The sequence below is a fragment of the Bicyclus anynana genome, chromosome 13, assembly GCF_947172395.1.
Source record: "Bicyclus anynana chromosome 13, ilBicAnyn1.1, whole genome shotgun sequence".
NCBI lineage: Eukaryota > Metazoa > Arthropoda > Insecta > Lepidoptera > Nymphalidae > Bicyclus > Bicyclus anynana.
Genome location: NC_069095.1, coordinates 14,754,042 through 14,778,305, shown reverse-complemented (window position 1 = coordinate 14,778,305; position 24,264 = coordinate 14,754,042). Strand labels below are relative to the sequence as shown.

Sequence of the window (24,264 nt, the reverse complement as noted above, 5' to 3'; positions counted from 1 at the left end):
CTAATTGACCACAAGTACGACAAAGCCTTAAACTGGAGTTTTAATGTAATAAGTTGTTTGTTTAATTATTCAAATCATTCTTTTGTACAAAAAAGGCGACCCTCTACAAATTTCAAACTATCGACCAATAAGTCTTCTTTCAAACATCTACAAATTATTTACATCAATCCTCTTAAATAGAATTGGTCCACAAATTGACAGCTTTCAACCAGTAGAACAGGCGGGGTTTATATCAGGATTTAGCACAATTGACCATATACATGTAATTGAACAGCTTATCGAAAAATATGGGGAATTCAACAAACCACTGTATATTGGCTTCATAGATTACACAAAAGCATTCGATAGTATATCCAGAAGACAAAACTAACTGATGCATTAAAATACGCCTTAAAACTTAAGTGGAAGTGGGCTGGACACGTCTCAAGACCAACAGACGATCAATGGACATTAAGAACTACCGCGTGGCCTGGACCTGCGGGAAAAAGAAAAGTAGGCAGACCAAAGACCCGCTGGTGCGATGATATCGTCCAATTAGCAGGATGTTGTTAAAAATTATGTAAAATTTATGTAAGGATTAATAAAGGCTTTGAATTGAATTGAATTAATTATTGCCTAGTTTTGTCTGATGGATCAATGGACTTCAATGAGATTTCTTTAAAAATATTTGCCGTATCCTATTTCATGTGACCAATACTCCCGTTCCTCTCCAATCAGTTGAAAAAATCTGTGCGCCAGGGACACGTACAGGCCATGTACTTACTCATTATGTTCGTTGTACCTACCTATAGCCGCCGTGATAGCCCAGTGGATATGACCTCTGCCTCCGATTCCGGATGGTGTGGATTCGAATCCGGTCCGGAGCATGCACCTCCAACTTTTCAGTTGTGTGCATTTTAAGAAATTAAATATCACGTGTCTCAATCGGTGAAGTAAAACATCGTGAGGAAACCTGCATACCAGAGAATTTTCTTAATTCTCTGCGTGTGTGAAGTCTGCAAATCCGCATTGGGCCAGCGTAGTGGACTATTGACCTAATCCCTCTCATTCTGAGAGGAGACTCGAGCTCAGCAGTGAGCCGAATATGGGTTGATGACGACGACCTACCTATAGATTTCTTAGTAAAGTAACTGCCTGCTTTTATTTACCTGTTTACCTGAGACATTATTTTTCTCACAAAAAAAATAGCCAAAATATAGTAGGTACCTTGACTTACGTCGTAAATGTCACGGCCAAGTCCACCATAACGGCCGTTAATAAAATGGTCATGCGTCACGGAACCGCAGTGACGTCACAGTTTATTACTTTCGGATGCCGCAGGCTTTGCGTACCGCAGTGCCACCTGCAGGTTAATTCACAACTTTGACGTAAGTTGACATATCCGAAATTGAGATTCTATGTAACAAATGTCATCCGGTGCTTACTGCAGTCGTTAATATCATACAGTAGATAGATGACATTTCTCAAATGATTTGATGTTTTCTTTATTCATATGCTCCCAAGTGAATTGCTTTTTTTTTGGTTAGATCACGCACGCAGGAGATATTATAGTGCACAAGTGTGTGCACCTGTGCAGGTGCACTCTCTTTTCCCTCACTTTTACAGTCTGATTTTGATTTTTACGTGCTCTCCGAGGCACGGGGTGTACCAACACCCCCAATAATATAATAATATAAATCCCAATAACGTTATTTTTGTTACCCTGACTAGGGGTTAGAACCCTGTACCTCATTCTCCGTAGCTGAACCAGCTAACCACGGGACCAATGAGGTAGTTTATTTATTTTAATGGGTGGTTATTATCAAATTAGTAAATAAGCCAGCAGGTGGGAACATGGTAAACAATTTAAGAATTCGTTATAATGGCGGACTTTGATTAAGTAAACTTAATTAAAAATATGAAAATTAAGTTTTTGTCATTTGCCCCTGCATAAATTCCCAGCAAGCGTACATCAATGTGATGAATTTGAAGATACCTTTATAATGAGTTTTTCTAAAGTTCCCATCAATACAATTCAAGGTTTTTAGATCTCTGTTGTTGTTAACCTGATGTTAAGTGACGATGAAGTCTAAGATGGCATCGGGCTTACTTGGAGTTACACGCACGCCTCTGACGGTTTCTACGCGTTGTCGTACTGGAACGCTAAAACACTTGTCGGTACATTGTTGCCATTATAGGCTAATATTCATTTCCAATGCCTACCAAAGCCCAGACCTGAGTCATATTGGAAAATATGAACTTCTAACTCAGGCTGGGATTCGAACACAGGACCTCCTGTTGAAAAGCACAGATACAACGATTACGATTATTGAGCACGAGTCTCCTCTCAGAATGAGACGGCCTTGTCCACCACGCTGGCCAAATGCGGATTGGCAGACTTTACACACGTAGAGAATTGAGAAATTTCTCAGGTGTGCAAGTTTCCTTACGATGTTATTCCTTCACCGCTTGATACACGTGATATTTAATTTCTACTATACTAACAACTATACTAACAATTTTTTTTCATCTAGTAGAACGATTAATGAACAATTAAAGATCATTTAATAAAGTGTCAACTATCTTATTAATTAGCTTTCTATGCAATTCCTTATTCTAGTGGTTTTTTTTAAATTTCTCATCTCATGACGCACAACATTATATTTGTCTATGGAGTGGCCTTTGAGGTCATTTCCCCGTGATCCCAAAAGCAATTTACCATTCTTAGTGTGATCTCCATAATAATAAATGTTGGAATTTCCACTTCAAATAATTTCAAACAATGATGAGGTTATAAGATCAGCGAAACATGAGGTACATCCATTCTTTCTTTTTTATACATTAATAATTGACGGAAAAAACAGATGGCCTTCCTGACCTTAAGTGGGAAACCATTGGAGTGATGGACTATGAGTGTGTAATTGCTCAATTTATGAAAGCTAAAAGTTTGTCAGTCTATAAAGCCATAAATATCATGATGGACCTTAAATAGGTATGGTAGGCATCGTGAAGTTTGAACTGTGACCTTGAAACGTTTCAAGGGTCCTTACTCTTGACTGTAAACCATCCAAGTACCTACATTTAAAGCGTATTTTTTAAATATTTTCCTCAACATAATATGAGAAATCACGCTTAAAGTCGCTAAGACCTCGAAAACACCGTTTTTAAGGGAACTTCAATGTTCCATAGCGAAGGTATACCGGGAAGCTAATGGTTTGGTGACAGGAAACATGATTTCTCATAATATCTCGAGGCAGGAGGTAAAATATTTAAAAATTGCGTTTAAAAGTTGGTCCTTTAAAACTTGCTACCTTCCAAAACAACACAGTCCACACTTCATACTTGACTACCACACTTACATGGTGGAGCAAGCGCTTACAAACAGTTCATAGAGTGAGGTATGTCTCGCAATTGCAGGCTTTCCTTCTATGATATTCTTTTACTACGACCTCACGTACACACAGTTTAGACGGAAACAGCAATGATTTTCCTCAGACGAAATTTGCGAAAAAGAGACTACCTCTAGGTCAGGGGATATGAGGCTCAGACCTGCTCCAAAACTTAGTTAGCAGTAACTTAGACTACTTTATATTTTGACTAATGTCACGCGGACGAAGTCAAAGATAACAGTAGTCCGTAACTTCAAAAGGTGAAAATTTAACTTGCTGTACTGTCCTCAAAATCAAGGCAAAAATTAATAGGTTAGGTGTTAATGGACTTCTACCTTAGAGTTTCGTACAAGGTGAAATAAGAAAAGCATTTTCAAGTTCATTTTGGACATATGCAAAGAGGACCTCTCTACGAGTTTCCTAGGATAATCCTAGAAGATCAGATAGTCAGCAAAAGTGCACCATTGCGACAGTGACGTAATTGGGTGGCCGATATTATTAAGGAGTGGACCAAGAGAAATTACAGCCAGCTGAAAAATATTTCAAGTGATCGGAAAGCTCAGAGTCACACAGTGGGCGATGGAACGGACTATGCTATGAGTATCTTTGCGTGATTGAATCAGAAAAGAGGAGATCTGCAGAAGAACTAAAGTCACCGACATAGCTGAACGTGTCGCGAAGCTGAAGTGACAATGGGCGCGGCACATAGTTCGAAGAGCTGAGGAATGGCGGCCCCGCACCAGAAAGCGCAGTGTTGGTCGATCCTCCACCAGGTGGACTGACGATATCAAGCAAGCCCCAAGTATTCGCAGGATGCAGGCGGCTCAGTATCGTGATGTTAGGAAGTCCCTACAAAAGGCCTATGTCCTGCAGTGGATGTCCATCATAACGATAAAGTAGTTGAAAATAAATTATTACTTAATTTGATTAGGTAATTAAAAGACATAAACAATATATATATACTTTTTAAATACGAAATTGTAATGTGGGTCCGTCCTTCAACTTACATACACAACACAAAATGCGAGTAAAGTTCCATCAAAACATATAGCGGAAATACAAACACTCGAGCGGCCATAGTTCATTGCAGTTCATTCAACAAACAACTCGGAATCTATATTCGGGTCAATAATAATAATAATCTGTAATTCTAACATATTATTTACTTACATCAAATAAACTTACATCATCAACATTATTCATAGAGTACCTTTCTAACACAACCTCTGAGAGAATAGTCAAATGATCGATTAATGATTAGATTAGATGAACTCATGCAAGAATAAACCGAAAATTGATGATGAAATGATAAACACTATAAGGTTATTACAACAAACTGGATACATTTATATGGTTTTTCATATAAATCGTCTCTGACCTTACTCCGAGAATTAGGCGGTTTAAATCTCTTCGCTGACCTCAGGTAGCGATTGCTCTTAGCCTACATTCGGCCATTCGGTCATTACAATTCGGCATTAGTTTCCTGGCCGTTACAGACGGTTTCTTTTTATTTTATTACTTATTTAAATGCAAGTTATATATTTTATTTATACAAAATCTTTACTCAGTCCTGGATTAGCCTCATCATCATCTCCTTACCTTTATCCCACTTAAGAAGGGTCGGAAAAATATGTCAATCTTTTCCATTCGTCTCTATTACTCGTCGACTCATCATCCACTCCTTTTACACACATGTCCTCTTTCACAAATCCAACCATCTCTTCTTTGGCCTTCTCTCCTCTTATGTCCTTCCACTTGCACATTCAACATCTAGTAATAATAATACTTTCCTCCCTACGCATTACATGTTCATACCAAGCTAACCTTCTACTCCTCAATTTTTCTGTCCTGGATTAGCCTACAAGCTATTTAATCAATTGCTTGCATTGATACATAACAAATTGACATCCCGTCTGGAGGGGCACCACAGACAACCGAGAAAAAAGCCGGCAAAGTTAAAGCAATTTCAAAATCCGCACATTTTAAATTAACATTGATTGATAGTACCTACCTATAGGTAACAAGTTTATGTCTGCACGTTTTAATTTTTTTGTTTTTTTGATTATTATATATAATTAAAAATAAATAAAATAAAAGGCAGCTACAGTATTTAGTGCACAGCAGTGTACTCGTTTTACCATTTTTTTTTTATTCTATGTAGTTCACATAGGGGGGGCCACGGGGAAGATTGCTGAGCGCATCAAGTTACCTTACTTCGGCACTGGCTTTACTACATAGAAAGCCTGTGACAGCCAGAAATACCTCTTTTTATAAAGGTTGAAAGTTTATCATGCTCCTGTTATAGGTAAGCAACCAATTTGGTATATAGTCAATTTATGGTTCTGACAGCAGGTTTCAAGGGTCTAGATTCTCTATTTCAAAACGTAGTACTAGATTTTTTCCCATGTCTCCAGTGGCCTGATTCTTAGCTTCAAGGAAACTCTTTAGATACTCTTAAAGTTCTGCTAATAAAAAATCATTATCAATATATCAATTAAATAATACTGTTAGTATTATTTGGCTCCCACGAAACTTACTTAGAACTTAAGCTTTTGATATTGTGTCGAGGAAAATAATAAAACTAAATATACGCTTTGTACCGACAAACATTCAGCTTTCGGAAAATGCGGTGCATCTAGCTACCGCAGGCTCATAGTCCAAGGTGGGTCTAGCCAAACGTCACAAGGAATGTAGAGATATTTTCATAAAAAAATATATTTAAATAATTTGATAAACCCATTCCTTTTCAATTAGTCGGAAATACTGTGTTATGAGAGGGTACGACAATAGTCCAATTGGCGCGGATCGAACTCATGATGAACCGATGTCTTGGTGATTGGTCCGGTCCCTTTTACTTCTAATATTATCGTATCTTTATTTTTGACTAGCGGACCAATCTATTGTACTCACACCCTGCATGTACCCTATCCTACCCTTACCTACCCAAGCTACCCCTACCCTATCCCTATAGTAGTCGATTCTCAGACTTACCTACTGAAAAATCATAAAAAATTCATAATAAACGATCAAGCCGTTTCGGAGGAGTATGGGAACGAACATTGTGACATGAGATTTATATATTAGATTACATAAACGCTATCAGGAAGGAGGTGTATTTTATTTTATTAATTTATGCATATAGTTAAACTGCTTGCTCATCGTGATTTCCAACGTATCTTCCCTTTGCCTATTTAAAATCCTTCCTTAATTAAACTGCACATTATAACTTTTCAGGGAGATTTTTCCTGCCTGAAAAGTGTCCTGTATACATAAGAACCTGCTATTGTATGATTTTAATTCATAATGAAGAATTGACAGTAATGTAATTAGCGATACATGCGTTTGCGTACATTTTTTGCAGCAAAGCAGTTATTGTGGACAGTGCGTTTGCACAATATATAACACTGTGCGGCGCGCGCTGCTTCAGTCGATGCGTTGACGTTGTCCGATAATATAGCTTTAGTTTATTTATTTATCTATTTATTCATTTACTCTAATTTAAAATGCATGTGTTGTTCTGTGTTTTGGCGGCAGCCTTGTTCTGTGGCGCGAGCGCGGGAACGTTGCGTGAGTTTTCTTTCGTTGTAAACTATTTATTATTACAAAACTGATACAGTTTTTTTCAAAATTGAGTTTAATTTTCTCTAGAATTTCAAAGGATCCCGGATTTTGACGGCCTCCTTGGCGCAGTGGTTTGCGCGATGGATTTACAAGACGGAGGTCTTGGGTTCGATCCCCGGCTGGGCCGATTAAGGTTTTCTTTAATGGTCCAAGTCTGGCTGGTGGGAGGCTTCGGCCGTGGCTAGTTACCACCCTACCGACAAAGACGTACCTCCAAGCGATTTAGCGTTCCAATACGATGTCGTGTAGAAACCGAAAAGAGTATGGATTTCATCCTACTCTTAACAAGTTAGCCCGCTTCCATCTTAGATTGCATCATCACTTACAATCAGGTGGGATTGTAGTCAAGGGCTAACTTGTAGAGAATAAAATAAAAAAATACTAAACATTTTTTTTCTGTCTATTTTCTATTGACTCTATTTACTAAATAACCAGGTTTAAGTAATTTTTTTACTCATTTATAGAAGGTGCCATTCAGATCGTACAAATGATTCCTAATTATGAACATGCCGCAAAGCAACATATTTTCATATTTAAAATCATAAATCCTACTAATATTATAGACGCAAAAGTTTGTATGGATGTTTGTTTGTATGAATGTTTGCTTGTATGGATGTTTGTTTGGATGTTTGTTACTCTTTAACGCCGCTTCTACTGAAGCGATTTGGCAGAAATTTGCAATGGAAATAGATTTTTTATTTCATCCGGGAGAAATCCATGGTTATCAAGGGATTTGTGAAAACTAAATTTTACGCGCACGAAGTCGCGGGCGTCCACTAGATAGATATAAATGCTCAATATTTCCAGTAAGAGATATTTTAAAAACATTATCGTCTTTATGCAATTATGCATCTCACATTATTAGGATCATCTCGCACGATATCCACTCTCAAACTACTTGAATTTTTTCAATACTACAACCACTACACCTAGAAAGCTGTAAATCACCTGAATTTGTGGTTATAGTGAGATATATATTAGTTTAAAAATATTCGGTCCCAGACACGCATCTCTGACAACACGAAGTTATAACCATGCGGTTAAAGCATAAAACTATAAAAAGTTACTTACTTTATACTGAAGGAAAACATTACGAGGTTTTTTGCACAGTTAATTTGCTTACGGGAAAATCTGAATAATTTTGTGAGAATTCTTCAAAATATTCTCTATGTATGTAAAGTTGTACATATAACTTACACTACACCTCTCCATGATGACTCAGTTTTCTGTCTCCGAGATAAAAATGAACTTGTCTAATGTGCTCTTGTGGGTACAGGAATAGGGATGATGAGTAGGTTCGAATATATTGATTTTTATGATACATTCGGGTAAATAAGGTCAATGTTAACTAATTTATACATAAAAAGCAAAGATTGTCTGGATATTTGCAAAATAAATAAGATTATAAAATTTCAAAATCTATGAAAAATCTTTTATCGTAATTAGATGAAAATTCATACAGTTTTAGCATCCTTAAATTAAATGTAACATATTTTAATATGTAAACTATAAACATAAACGCACAAATTAATAACATAGATAATAGTAACTTTGTTTGACCGCCCATACAAATCTAACGATCATTATGTACCTACGACGTCATTAATTCGTACCATTTTGTATAGGCGTTTTTCAGGGATCCGTGGCAGCGCCGCAAATCTGACCCTTTAAATCCCTGTAGCTCCGAAAGTAATGATCGCAGATACCCTGTTACTTTACAAAATTGCTTAACTATTAGCATACTCTTAATTTATATACAATTTAAAAAACTGACATCATCCCTCCTTGAATCAAATTCAGATATGTTGTACAACTTTTCTAGAGTCAAGTATAACAATGAGTAGTGACTCTATCATCGGTATGAAAGCTAGAGCCGACAAGAAACTGGGCAGTCTCTCTCTTTCGACTCGCCCAAATATTTTTTTTCCCGACACAGAACCCAAAATTCTGAGAGTGGGTCTCATAATATCGTGGCGTAACCATTGATTGACTCGCAGCCACAAGGTAGGCGCCTTTACTTTCCCAACGAAAATTTCGTAACTTATCAGGTAGGTAGGTAAACCTAGATAACCTTCAAAAAATTAAATAAAAATATATTTTTATGTTGAATATTCCCTTGAGAATACGGTGATCAAATATAGCCTATAGGCCCTATAGCACCCGGGGATAGTGTATGTTCCCAATAGTCATAGAATTTTTCAAATCACTTCAGTAGTTTCGAAGCCTATTCAATGAAAACAAACAAACAATCAAATCTTTCTCTTTAAAATATTATATTAGTAGATATATATAATGACTTTGATGATTGTCCGCGTGGCACTTTTTCGAAATTCCTTCACATAATTATTTTTAACCGACTTAAAAAAAGGAGGAGGTTCTCAATTCGTGTCTGTATTTTTATGTATGTTACCCGATTATTCGAAGACTACTGGAACGATTAGATAATTTATTTTAATTCAAAGGGTATAGTCCTGATATGGTCCCATTGTCATCATGTCAGGATCTGATGATGCTATCCTGTAGAAATTGAGGCGAAATTTCAAAAATCGTGAGGGGTAACTATAGCGTTTGTTAATATTTCCTTTAACCACTTTAAAGCACTACAATTTGATGAAGGTCTATAGTCAATCTGATGACGAAGCCGCAACACAAACGAGGGAAGTCTGCAACGGTTTACAGCAGTTACCTTGTGTTTGGGCTTGATTAATTTGTGTCGACGACCACTTTCCGCCTAGATAGGTTGTGACTGTCATTTACAGGTCTGGTGATGAAGTCAGAAGTCAAAACAATAAATTCTTTAAAAAATATATTTTCATCTATACTTTTAATAAAACTGGTCAAATTCTATACATTTATTCACAATTTGAGATTTTACGTATACCACATATGCCAGCGCCATCTAGATTTTTTGTCTGTCTGTCCGTGTTTTTTTGTTATTCGGGCATCACGCTCAAACTACTGAATGAATTCAAATGAAACTTGGCACGGTTTAAGACCATAATACGGAAAAGAATACTTTTTATTGCGAAAATAAAATAAAAAGGGGGTGAAATAGGGGTTGAAAATTTGTATGGAAAGTCCTTAATTTTTAGAGTCACAGTTTTAAAAATTTGTTCATAAATCAAGAAAAAAATACTAAATATAATGGGATTAAAAAAAAATTAAAAATTCAAACTCTAAAGTGGGGAAACAGGGCTTAAAAGTTTACATTGATTTCCACGCGGACGAAGTCGCGGGTGTCCGCTAGTTACAAATAAACATTAGGTACCTACATTTCGCTCAAGCTAACCTTCCGAAGACCAGAGTTCAGTAAATACCCGTTCAAACATCTAACATAATTTACAATCCGGTTCTTATAAAAAAAAACGAATTAGCATAGATAATGACAAATATTTTGAACAGGTCGGCTTGATTTGTTTTTTATATCGACTTACTAATAATGTGTGTTTTATGTAAATAAATGTAATGTAGTTAATCGATCTTATTTTGTCTGAATATCATTATCTTACAAGATAAAAGACCAGATAAGCCGATGACGCAAACTTGGCACTTTTGAAACATTTGAGTTCTGACATGCGTCGGGTACGGGGTAGGGTAGGTTCTCCACCCCTACCAACGCGTAAAAGTTAATGATATGTTACATTTTTTTTTTACATTATTTTATAGTCATTACCAAAATTTGCGGTATTTTACGGTACCTCCGTAAAATACCTTTAGAGACTAAGTTAAGGGCTTTAGAGAGTAACTGTTTAATTTGACGGCCTCCGTGGCACAATGGTATGTGCGGTGGATTTACAAGACGGAGGTCCTCGATTCGAACCCTGGCTGGGCCGATTGAGGTTTCTTGATTGATCCAGGTCTGGATAATGGGAGTCTTCGGCCGTGGATAGTTACCAACCTACCGACAAAGACGATGACATGTAGAAACCGAAAGGAGAGTGGATTCTCATCCTACTCCTAAGAAGTTAGCCCTCTTCTATTTTACATTAAGGTGAGATTGTAGTCAAGGGTTAACTAAACCGATTTTGAGATTTCCACTAAAAAGTCACGTTATTTGTGACTGTGATAGGCTATATTTTATCCCTCTATTTTTACGGGAACGGGACGGCTAGTTGTATAATAAGCTTAGTGTAATAAATGTGTTTTTTTTATAATGTAACCCGGACTACAATAACACAAAATAGTTCAACATAATTACGTAAACACAATTATAGGCGATCAAACATACATAAATAGTATTTACATGGGTGTGTACTGTGTGCGTGTGTGAGTTTACTTAAAAAGGTCATCTTATTCGTAAAGTATTTTTGATAATGTTTTTCGGAAGTTCCTACTTCATATTTTGTTTAGCAGACGAAATACGATAAGCTATAGGTAATAAATAAATGATGATTTGACTATGATGTGCTGAGGAATATTGCGTAAATATCATGTGTAATTATATCAACGCTTGAGGTCATCTTTTAGTAATTCAATAGTCGATGAGAAATCGATACTTCTTGTTGTAGATTTCTTTATACCTTCTTATGACGAGTTCAGTGGATGGACTATGTGAGTTCTTTCTATTCCCGGTTCGATTCTGAATGGATTGGGATATGCTTAACTAAGCAAATATTAAGCGATAAGAACTTTAGTCTATTCCAATCAAAACCAATAAACATCCGTGATTTCAATGTTATTTTCACAATATTATAAAAAAGTTATGGTGACAAGTTATCACGATCTTAAAATTAAAATTACGACGGTTCCAATAGTGCCTTGTTATGTTAATTAAGTAATTACCGTCACCAATGAACTTTCGCAATACCAGAGTAGCTACCGATGTTTTAGCCGGTTTGTTTAGATAGTTTGTTCACCCCAATGAGAACATCAGAACACGCCAAAGCGTACGAAACAGACAAGCAAACTTACTTTATAAGTTACAGTTACCTAGTTGACATACAATAACCTTTTGCTATAAACTACCTGTTAGTTACAAGCATTAATCTTTAAGTGCTGCAATCGCGCGCACGCATCCATTGTTATAATGTTGAAAATGGCTTGTTATAATTAATTCGCAATCAAGATAACGACATTTTTTCTCATTCATCAACTGCAGCACTGCAGTAATGACATGAATTATCATCTGTATAATTAGTGTTGAAGAGATGGACGCGGATAATCTCTTTTTAAAGATAATATAGCGTGCGGTCGCAGGATATACGAGCAAGATATCGTAATAGGTTGCTCGTGATATGAAACACGGGTCGCAGATTTCGCACGATTAGAACGAGTTTGGGTATGTAGTAGATCTCGCACCTACAGATCTTTGACAGAGATGTATTGTCACTGACCTTGGGACCTTTACAGTATTTGGGAAAGCGTAGAATGTTTTTCGTGGTCGTGGATTTGTAGGGGTATAAAATGCCCTTGGGCGTTTCTTGTGAAGGTCCAATTTAGATCCTCAGGTTCTAATTAGGACATTGGGGTCAATGGGTCCACAAGACCTGACAAGGTCCAAATGCGCAAACTTTATACGAGCAAAAATACATTGTAAGTAAATTCTGGGAAAAAAATATATTAATTCAAAAATAAATATTTTAGTTTTTGTATGATTTGTATGTCTAATGCTTACCCTATTAAAGCCTCGGGCACGCTCTGGTCTCGACGCCACCGGTGATGTCACATGATAAACCGGGACCTTGTCTTTACCGATGAAGACGCTCGGCAGAAGTTGACTATGTTTCTACGAAGTTGATTTTTTTTTTAAATGGAAAGTAATTAAGAGGTCTAAGTTGGGACACATTTGCCTAATGCCAATCACTCTAATTATAAAGGCGTTTAAATTGAAGATGGCAGACAGCAAAGAAGCAGTAAGGGTGCTTTCCTCATAAGCTGCTGGTCGCCTGGATTTCAACCACATAATATATCTAAATGCCAGTTCACGTCGTCTTGCTCTGTTTAAGTGCACAAAAGATTGTGATTTTTCTCTTCAAAAACGACGAACTTTGCTTGCGACGTTAAATCAATAAAAATTATTACCAATTATCCTCCTAGCGCGGCAAAGTCTAATGCATCGAGATGATTACTATTTAGCAGATTAATGCTGTCTGTGGTTACATCGACAACTACTAGGTCCTAGGGGACATTTTTTGGTTACCTTTTTTGTGATAGGTACCTTTTTATTTAGATGGTTGAGAAGACAGTCTGACAATGAATTTCAATAAGCTACATAAAGTATTGAGTGTTCGTTGGAGGATCTACACCTTAACTGTGACTTGAATTACTTTTGCTACTAATGTGGTTTTATATCATTGACTAGAACAATATTTTGGTGAATAGGCACCTTCCAGGCAGCCGTGAGCTACTATAGACTGAATAATGGCCAGCCTTTGAAAAATTGACTGAAATACATATGTAGAACAGTCGATTGTAATTCGATGGAGCAGAAATCCGCCCTTGCCTTGCGGCGCTGTCGGAAGCGTGCAACGATCAAGATTGCGCGCCGAGTTAGCACATCGCTGTATACGGCGCGTGCTGATTGAACATGACTTCTTTATTTATTAACTGATGCACTTTGTCGGCGTTTCCTTTAGTGGGTTTTTATGATATCGACAAATCTTAGGTTTAACGACAGAATACATTATCATCATCATTACCAACCCATATTCGGCTCACTGCTGAGCTCGAGTCTCCTCTCACAATGAGAGGGGTTAGGCCAATAGTGCCCCACGCTGGCACAATGCGGATTCAACTTCACACACAAAGAGAATTAAGAAAATTCTCTGGTATGCAGGTTTCCTCCCGATGTTTTCCTTCAACGTTAGAGACACGTGATATTTAATTTCATAAAATGCACACAAAAGTTGGAGGTGCATGCCCCGGACTGGATTCGAACTCACACCCTCCGGAATCGGGACTGAGGTCATATTCACTGGGCTATCCCGGCTCTCAAATATGCTTAATGTTTGGACAGCCTGGGGAAAATATTCTTTAACAGTTCTTTGTTTTGTTTGTTTGTTTGTTTGCATTGGCTCTAAAACAAATTAACTGATTTGAAAAAATCTTTCACTGTTGGGAAGCTACACTATTCCCTGTGCTATAAACCTATCCTACTAATATTATATATGCGAAAGTTTGTTTGAACGTTTGTTACTGTTTAACGCCGCAACTACTGAACCGATTTTTCTGAAATTTAATACAAAGATAGATCATACTCTGGATTAACATATAGGCTACTTTTCATCTCGGAAAAATTCATGGTTTCTGCGGGATTTGTGACAAACTGAATTCCACGCTGATGAAGTCGCGACCGACAGCTAGTATAAACTTCCTCTTTTTATCCTCGTGTTTTTACGGGAACGGAAACTACACCGGTAAAACCACGCGGCGTCTGCTAGTTTTTAATAAATAAATTAATATATATTTTTTTAATTACAGCATCATTCATCAAGGCGTGTTCAGTATCTGACCCCAACCTGAACCAATGTGTGGAGCAGGTCATCACCTCCGCGGGGGCCAAGTTCGCGAACGGCATCCCTGAGCTGGGCATCAAACCCCTGGACCCGGTGGAGCTGGGCCGCGTGGTGGTGAACAACCCCGCGCTGAAGATCACCTTCGATGACACCGTCGTCACCGGCCTGTCGGGCTTCAGGATCAACTCGTACAAGTGAGATTTTATTTTAAAAGTTAACCCTTGACTGCGATCAGCCAATCACACCTGATATTAAGTGATGATGCAGTCTAAGATGGAAGCGCGTTTACTTGGAAGTTACAAGATAAACTACCCGTGCCTTCGACGGATTTTATGCGACATCGTACCGTAGCCTACGTAAACCGTAACAAACTGCCTGTACAGTTTGGCGAGAGTATCGATATGTAAAATAATTGTTATATCTTATTAAAAAAAAAAAAAGCCGGAGGAACCCAGGATCTCTCTGTCCTTACAGCGCTACAAACTGCGCCTGAGAGATCGTCAAATATATTTAACTAGCGGACGCCCACGGTTTCGTACGTGAGGAAATGATTCTAGCAAAAGCCATGAATTTTTATTGGGATACCCTGTTAACCCGGGTCGTTTTAAATTTCAGCCAAATCGGTTCAGTAGTTACGGCAAACACACAAAACAAACATCCAAACATACCTACATCCAAACAAACATCCATACAAACTTTTGCGTTTATAATATTAGTAGGATTTGTTCTGTTTTTTACTAATTTTGCTATAATGGCAATAGAAATGCATCATCTGTGAAAATTAAAAATTAAAAGTAGGCACTTACGATCATCACGCTTCATGACACATTCTAGTGACAGACAGACAGACGGAAGAACAGCTTAGTCTTTGTATTAGGATCTCGTTTTATTTTCCTAAAAATGGAACCCTAAGGTACATAAGGATCACTTTGTCGTCCGTCTGCCCGATCTGTCTGTCTGTATCTCGCGAACGCATGGATGTATCAAGTTGAAATTCGAACCAAAGCATTCTAAAACTCGGTTAAAAACTCTGATCTACGAATATCATCCCTCTGAGTGTGTGTGAAAGAGCTGTGAAAAAATTTACAGTTCTATGTTGTACCTACATCTTTTTTTCAAAAGAATATATGATCATTTAAATTGAACAACTCTCCTTTTGTGTTGGCAAGGATGCAACCAAACAAAGGCAAGGCGGAGTTGGACTTCACGGCCAACGTGACTCTGAAGGCGCACTACGTGATGGACGGGCAGGTCCTCATCCTGCCCATCAGGGGCAACGGACAGGCCAAGATCAAGATCAGTGAGTATTCGCTATTCGTACAACCTGCTACAGTCAGACATACCTCATTTTATTAAAGCTGAAAGTCTGACAGCGTTACCTCTACCATTGGTAGGTTCGGTAGCAAATTGTGGACTTTGGAAGATAAGTTGTAGGTTTCAAGAGCACAGATCAAAAATTGCCATTTTTTTTTTTTTGCAAATGCACGTCATCTCCTGAGGGTGCTCCGGTTTCGGGGTGAAACGTTCGTAGAGAGTATTTTGTCGGACCTGGGTGACGTTGTCGCATGGGTTCGTAGGCTTTTCGCGGATGACAGCAAAATAAAGAATTTTTATCCAAGCCCAACTATGTGCGGCTTTATCCGGACACCTGGCAACACTAGATAGAGTGAAAATGACGTTGGAATGTTCGTTTGTCACCAGCTAACCTGAACATCGTGATCAAGTACGGGTACAAGACGGTGGACGGGCACTGGACGGTGACGGACCACAAGGACTCGTACAAGATGGACCACGCGCACTTCAAGTTCACCAACCTGTTCAGCGGGAACAAGGAGCTCGGTGAGTACTATCTGACTAATATTGTAAATATACCTTTGTTTGTAACGAGCTTTGTTTTAGCCGTATTCCCACGGGACCGACACGCGGGTGATACAGGAGGCGTCACTTTAAAAAAAAACAAACTGTAAACATAACATCTACCTGCACAGGAAACATCTTACCTACTGACATAACATGACATCAAAACTGCATAATAAAGTTAAAACTGCTTTTAGTAACCAGCTTCAATGTTAAATGGTTTCAAAAGAACTCAACTTTCCTGAATATATTGAGTTTGACAATCCCCATCGGGGACAAATTAAAGATGATTTTAAAATTTCCGTACAACGTGCGTCGTAGCAAACTTTTTTTGATAAAGTAATGATGAATTAAGTTTGTACAATTATCAAGATTTTCTAGAATAAGTAAATTGCTGGGTGGTTAACGTAGGCCAGGGCCAGGCTTGGGCTTTTTAAGTGAATGTGTTACTGAAGACCAAGTCTGAGAAAGTTGGTACAATCCTCGCTTGTTGTTTCTACTCCAGTTGCATTTTCCTTGGCTGGAGAAAACTAATAGCCATAATTTTACATGGATAGTTTTAATATAGCATCTTTGGTATAAAAGCAGTGGATATAGTACAAGATTAAACGTTGATGTAAGGTCCGCAAGCGAGACAGACATTATGCAACCAAAGTTAGTTGGTAATTATGTTACCTTCAACCAAAGGTCGTTTATTTCCACTCTAAGACAAATATGAACCTTGAATCTGGTCAGTTTAAAATGTTAGTATTATATACCTATACATATATATATAAAAGTATAGCCGTTGCCTGCAACTACGTCTACCCTGTGTGATTTCCTTTATATTTAAAATCCCACATAAAAGTCAGTGGAATACCAACGCCGCTGGACATGCAAGGTACCGCTCAGTGCATACATCAACCTCAGGTACCTATCTAGCCTCGGCTTAAACCTCTCACCAGATAGAACTTGAGAAAAAGCAAGACATTACCCCAATGATATTTTGTACTAGAAATAGAGCACTAGTGGCGGACAAATTGTGTATTTCAGTTCGTTGCTTTTAAAATAGGTACCTAGTTAGATACATATTTCTGGAATGTATGCCCAACGAGAGTTATGCTATGCTCTAATCATGAGATCGCATGTTTATCGAACACTAAATTATTCACAAGGTCAAAAATAGATACATATCACATCAAACATAACACCACCACCTATTACAGCGGACACCACAGGCAGATTCCTAAACGAGAACTGGAGTATCATCATGCAAGAGATAGCGCCGCCCGCTATTGAACAGATCATCGCCAAGTGTGTGGACATCATCAGAATGCTGTTCTCCGTGGTGCCGGCTGACGAGCTGCTCCTCCAGTGAACGGTGACTCCTCAGAATGCTCAGCTGGCTTAACAAGGATGCTTCACTAACTGCCATCTTGTTCAAAATGACTCCACCATGTCTTCAGAATGCGCATTTCGCGCAGCTTATTAACATCGGATGACGGATAACTGACTGACATCTTATTATAACTTAACTATTCAACTGGCCTAACAACGTTGATTCAATAACTGCCATCTTGTTCAAAAGGAATCCGCGCTCTTCAAAATGCGCATTGGGCAACTTAATCGTCGTATCACTAACCGTCATCTCATTTTGTCTCAAGAAATTGACTTCAATGACTGACTCTCTATGCGCAACTTAATGTGAAAGTCAACTCATTGTGTCATTGCTTCTTCAGAAAGCTCAGCTCCCATAATGGTTCCCTTAACCACTTAATACTTTACTACCATCTAGCATTGTTTGCATCGCCGTTAAATGAGTGACTTCTCAAACAACCAACCACAACACAACAACCTAACTTAACTATCCTCTCTAACTCTAACAACAACACCTCAAACCGCAGGTTTTGTATTAGGTGTCATCAACAACAATCACACAGCGGGCGATGGAACGAGCTATGTTAGGAGTATCTCTGCGTGATCGAATCAGAAATGAGGAGATCCGCAGAAGAACCAAAGTCACAGACATAGCTCAACGAGTTGCGAAGCTGAAGTGGCAATGGGCGGGGCACATAGTTCGAAGAGCCGATGGACGTTGGGGTCCCAAAGTGCTGGAATGGCGACCCCGCACTAGTAAGCGCAGTGTTGGCCGACCCCCCACCAGGTGGACTGACGACATCAAGCGAGTCGCAGGGATTCGCTGGATGCAGATGGCTCAGTATCGTGATGTTTGGAAGTCCCTACAAAAGGCCTATGTCCTGCAGTGGACGTCCATCGGCTGATATGATGATGATGATGATGAACAACAATCATTACAAATCTTAACATTTATACTGACCGCTTTTGACGAACCATTTTGTCGATTGACTTTCGTTCATTCATCCAGTGGCTCACTCGTTCTCAATCGACATTGAAGTATAACTTGGCAAATTCGTTCGTAACACTCCCGATAGTCCGCGGGGGCCAGGAAGGGTAGCGATGCCCTGCGCGCACGACTTCATACCCGCGCAGTCTTTCCCCTCGCCTCGCCCGCATATCATGGGAGTGTCATCAACGATCTTGCAAACTATAGCTCCGTTTCCATTCCAGCCGACACGATCCACGCGGTGATCAACGAGCACTGGGAGCCGGTGATCCGCGACATCGCGCCCACCTCCTTCGCCACCATCATCACGGCGTGCGTCGACGAGACCAAGAAACTCTTCGCCGCTGTACCCGCCGACCAGCTGCTCTTGCCTTGATCACTCACCATAGACAGCGTAGACCGCTCCTTTAAATCAGATCACTTCTAGTAACTTGAGATATAACTTAAGAGATCGCGCAAGCTGAAAGAGTTCAGGGTGTGGGAACTTAGAATAGGTACCTGAACTCTCTTGTTTTTAAATACGTCCGGGGCCAAACATAAGTCTCGCACGCACCATAAGAAGTCTTCATTCAAAAAAAATATCTAGCCTAATTGCTGTTTTTTAATACTTTACCAATTTTAATAACTGGACACAACGATTAACCCAATTTCATAACGAATTTATGCGATAAATACTTAGTTGATCTGGTATAATGTAAATAATCCTAACACTATTGCTCGTCTGTCTTACCAAACGGTGCTTTGGATCGCACCTCGGATGAATTCTTACAATCTGCTTCCAAGCTTACTCGTTTAGTAACCCAGTGGACATTGTAAAAGGTAATTTCAGGAATAGGTAATTTCATATTATTAACGTACGTCGTTTAGGATAAGTAGGCAGGTAACTAGGTAAATAGATATAATTATGCATTAGTAAACAATGGAAGAAATTAAATTAATATTTATTGATTAATAAGTAGGTATAGGTAAAAAGAAAACTCGCTACTAAGTATCGTATCACCGAACAAATCAAAGTTAAGAGGATAGGCCTTTTGTAGGGACTTGCAACCACCACGATCACCCTCGACTAATACTACGCTTATGTATGTGGTTGCTATTCCAACATTTTGGGACCCAACGTCCGTCGGTTTTTCGAACTCTATGTATCCCGCCCATTGCTACTCCAGCTTTGTGGCTCGTTGATCTATGTCAGTGACTTTAGTTCTTCTGCGGATCTCATTTCGGACTTGATCACGCAGATAAACTCCATAGCTTGTCCTAGTGTCTCTGAGCATTATTATGACGTCCAAAGTTTGCGACCACTTGTTTCATCGCTAGCTAGCTACCAACTATAATATGGATATTAAGTAGTTATTTGTATTAAGGTCAGCAGTTATCAAAGAGTATAATAAGTATATGGGAAAAGAGAGCCCTCTTGAAGATTTTCTGTGGCTTAAATTGAAGCGCCAACTGCGGTTTGGAGTAAACTTTTAGGTACTACTAAAACAGCGGCAATTTTATTTAAATGGAGATTTTTAATCGAGGTTTAATAAAACTCAAAAAATATTTAAAAAAAACGAATTGAGAAAAACAAAAAAAAAAATATATTGTGATGTAATCCATTCCCCACCCGGGCTCGAACCCATGACTATTCCTAATCCTAATCCTAATCATATGTAAATTTGTTAGAATCCGTTCGACCATGTTCACCACTGGACCAAATGACAGTTCTTGGCAATGTTGAAATTAATATACGCTTACTTTGTTTTACCCAATAACTTACAATCGCAAGCAACACAATTTAATTCATGATCATACTGTAAAAACTGTTTAAGTAATATTCACGGGCAATCGGACAAAACTGAGGAGTCAAAATATTTTTATTTAAAAAAATAATTGCAGAATAAATATAGAAAAGTATATGAAGTCGTAACTATTTTGCAGACATTATTTGCTATCAAACGCATTAAGGACTGGAAAATGGCTTGGAAGAAAAACGCCACTGCTCCATGTTTTGCCTCCCCATGAATATCACATACTATAAATATTTTGTTCCCGGATTTAATATAAAGATTATTATATCATCTTAGCCAAACACTCTATGTTAACTTATGCGTCTCATATTTTATTAAATGAAGAAGTTTGATTTGCAAAACGATTTAAATATATATTTCATGTAGTGGTCTATGAGATTATTACAAAGTTACTATTTTTTTCATTATCGTTAAAATTATTAAATATTACGAAATGGGCACACTAAGATTAGCGATGGAATTACTGCCATCTGTTGAGATATTTTTACCAACTTAGTCGAAAAGTTGTTTCACTACTAGATCTAGATGGCCTGTAAGTCAACAAATTGCTCAGAATGTATGGAACTGTCCCCCCCCTGGCAGTTATTATCAGTGGGTATTGCGTAGGGTTGTAATTTCCGTGTAACCTGTAATTTCCTATCGCCTTGCAGATTTCACATGCAATATCCATTTTAGTAAAAAATGTAACCTACATTTTCAACTTGAGACTGGCTTGCATCGAAATTAATAGTGGTGCTAATTCATTTGTAAAATTAATATGGTAATGCCAAAGATGGGTAATGCGATTGTGTTTTTTAATTGGCGCAACCACAGATTATGTAGCAGTTTTTTTTAAGAAAATGTTTGTTCATAAATAATGTAGTTTCACTGAAAAATAAAATACCTCAGCATGAAAAGGAATTGAAATTATATATCAACATAATAAGCACTGGTTAAAATATACTTGTGGCGCCCAAATCCAGGATAATAAAGGCATTTTAGCTCTATAATTACATTTATGTCATAATTAAAACTATCCCGGCCTTTTTAAATATAGAAGAAGGTTTTAGCCTCAATTTTCTTCAAAGTAAAGAGAACTTTAAACAGTAGCAATTAGGACCACTTTAATTTGAAAAAAAATTAGGTTTAAATCTTAATCCATGTTAATAAATAAGACTGTCCATGTTTACAGCTGCATTAGCACCACTATATTTAATATATATTTTTTTACCAATATACAGACAAGACATGTGATAATTATGTTTAAGTTAGTTATAATAATTAATATTATATTACATAATAAAGGAGTAATTTGCTTACACAGTTGTTTCTTAATAAACCTTTGACATTATAAAAATAAACAATAAAGTTACAACAATGTAGGTAGACTGGATATATTATTAAAATTATGATTCAACATGTTTTCTTTTATTCTACAGTTACCAGCCATTGAGCTAGAGCTAAATGATAAAACTACTTTTGACTAGTTTTTTTTTTTTACTATGTTTTATCTAATCTAATAAATACCAAAAAATAAATATCAAATTTTTGCAATATAAGCATATTGCTTTTAATTTATTTAGTAAAGGTATTATGTTTTATCAATCAAATTCATTCAAAACATTTTGAGTGACAAACATTTTATTTGTAAAACAATAAAATATATATAATATTTATAGACATTAAAATTTTAGCACCTTCATATAACAATGAATATAAATAACAATGAATATTATTTTATACAGACTATATTTCCAATCTTTGAAAATAATTAAAATATTAAATGCAGACTTATGTACTCTTATGACGGACTTATGACTCAAAGATTATCCTTACAATTATTAAAATAAGTATATAAAAAGTAAGTAATTGTTTTAGTGTTACGTTAATAACAATAATTGCTCTTTTATGTCATGAGACACTACATTGTTGCTAATAATAGTGTAGAAAAATAAATGTTATTTATGTATGTAAATTTTCATGGCAAACTTATTATGGGAAATTGTAGAGCAATGCATTACAAAAATAAATATATAGTTCAGCATAGCAGAGCATTTATGAAAAATGTGGGAAAATTGTTCTTTTTCGGAGGTCCTGTTACATGCATTACATAAACAGTTAAAGTTACACAAAAGTCATGTATGACAGAATTCTTCCCCTTCATATCTTAATATATAAATGTGAAAGGCAATTCATCATGAAATCTCAACAACCACTAGACATACAAAGATGAAATGTGGCAGGGACATAATGTAGAGTTAATATCCACTATGAACAGATTTTGCATTAGGGCTGGAATTAAGGTGGTCTAAGGGCGGAAGAAGTCCCGTGCACCTGCTAGTGTTATATGGACGAAGTCACAGGCATCCACCACTATATTTTCTCTGTCAAAATCTAGTCTCCAACCATATTCCTTTTAAGGATCTGTGTAGTATGGTGAATTACATAAGATTAATAGGATGTAGGTAAAACAATTGCAATGCATTGCTCCAAGCTTCATCAAGGATATACCTTGAAGTATTCACATTAGCGTGGGCACATAGCATGACGTCCACCGTCCACAGGGACACTGGCCCCAGTGATATTACTGGCTAAATCACTAGCCAAGAAAGCTATAGTTGCGGCAACCTCATCTGGCTTGCCCGGCCGGCCTAACGCATGAGTCTCCTTCGTCCTTTCTAAAAAGGCTGCATACTGTTCCTCACTCAACCCTCCGCGTCTCTGCAACTCAGTTAATATTACGCCAGGGTTGACACAGTTGACTCTGACTCCTTTTAAAGCGAGTTCCAAAGCAACGCATCTTGTGAACTGATCAACTGAAGCTTTGGATATGTTGTATGCTAGCACTCCAGGGAACGAGCGGATACCGTTGACACTGGAGACGTTTACGATGTTACCTTTCGTCTTTATCAAATGCGGCACCGCCAGCATCGTCAGGTAGTAGATGGAGCGCACGTTCGTGTTCATCAGACGGTCGTACTGAGCCAGAGACGTGTTCTCGATCGTGCCAGTCTCAATGATGCCGGCATTGTTGATCAACACGTCGATCTGTCCGTAGTGCTCGACCGTGTTTTTGACTATGTTCTCGATGTCGCTCTCCTTCGTCAAGTCGGCGGGCACGAGAAAAGTAGACGTCGCTTTCTCACAATCTTTGTTGACCTTTTGCAAATTATCCACATTTCTACCGGTCAGCGATAACTTTGCGCCGAGTTTTGATAAAAATATCGCTGTTGCGGCACCGATTCCCGAACTGGCGCCGGTTACGATCACCACTTTTCCAGCGAAGTTCATCTTTATGTACCAGTTGGCTCTGAGCTCTGAAAACTATTACGAATGATGCTGTAACTCACTAACTCTTATCGCAAGTATAAATAGATAAAAGCTAAAAATAAACAAAATAAACCCCTATTTACTTCGTATCAACTTTTTACAATAACAGTACGTTTTCTATTACCGATATTCATCATCATCATCAATTATTATTATTGGCTGAAAAGAGTTCCGTAAGTATTTTAATCAATAGCTTTCGCAAATCGCAAGTTATTATAAAGTTTTTATTTTTGGAAAATTCGAAATAGAAAACAAACGTAAAACCACAGAGAATACTTTTTCTTATAAACTGGTTTTACGGCTTAGAGTCCAAGGTCTTTTGACTCAGATCAAATCAAACCAATCTCAGACAAATTACAAAAGGATCTGACTCACTAGACGGTACGCTCTGTCAGAGATCAAGAATCAACAATCTTACGCGTTTATAAATACTGTTGCTATCCTGTAATTTAATGGTTAAAACGCAAATCCTTTAAACACCACCAAATTATTTAAAACTAATTTGAATAGTTTGGAAA

General features: G+C 37.7%; 2 protein-coding genes across 2 annotated transcripts; one reads left to right on the top strand and one right to left on the bottom strand.

Annotated features, from left to right (window-relative positions):
• The first annotated feature begins 6,776 nt into the window (after positions 1 to 6,776).
• LOC112044155 (circadian clock-controlled protein daywake) lies at positions 6,777 to 21,735 on the top strand. The gene is made up of 6 exons (XM_024079899.2): positions 6,777 to 6,935; positions 14,409 to 14,637; positions 15,613 to 15,743; positions 16,145 to 16,282; positions 17,506 to 17,660; positions 18,869 to 21,735. The coding sequence occupies exons 1-5, from the start codon at positions 6,872 to 6,874 to the stop codon at positions 17,655 to 17,657; spliced, it is 714 nt and encodes a 237-aa protein (XP_023935667.2). The 5' UTR covers positions 6,777 to 6,871; the 3' UTR covers positions 17,658 to 17,660; positions 18,869 to 21,735.
• LOC112044154 (3-oxoacyl-[acyl-carrier-protein] reductase FabG) lies at positions 19,570 to 24,029 on the bottom strand. Its single transcript, XM_024079898.2, has 2 exons — positions 23,830 to 24,029; positions 19,570 to 23,740 (listed from the first exon to the last, which is right to left on the bottom strand). The coding sequence occupies exon 2, from the start codon at positions 23,705 to 23,707 to the stop codon at positions 22,943 to 22,945; it is 765 nt and encodes a 254-aa protein (XP_023935666.1). The 5' UTR covers positions 23,708 to 23,740; positions 23,830 to 24,029; the 3' UTR covers positions 19,570 to 22,942.
• Positions 24,030 to 24,264: the final 235 nt, after the last annotated feature.

Excerpts from the sequence above, each read along its gene's own strand:
- LOC112044154 (XM_024079898.2), bottom strand. The coding sequence starts at position 23,707 with ATGAACTTCGCTGGAAAAGTGGTGATCGTAACCGGCGCCAGTTCGGGA.
- LOC112044155 (XM_024079899.2), top strand. The coding sequence starts at position 6,872 with ATGCATGTGTTGTTCTGTGTTTTGGCGGCAGCCTTGTTCTGTGGCGCG. Across the intron at positions 6,936-14,408 it reads CGCGAGCGCGGGAACGTTGC|CATCATTCATCAAGGCGTGT; the intron begins GTGAGTTTTCTT and ends TTTTAATTACAG. Across the intron at positions 14,638-15,612 it reads TTCAGGATCAACTCGTACAA|GATGCAACCAAACAAAGGCA; the intron begins GTGAGATTTTAT and ends TGTGTTGGCAAG.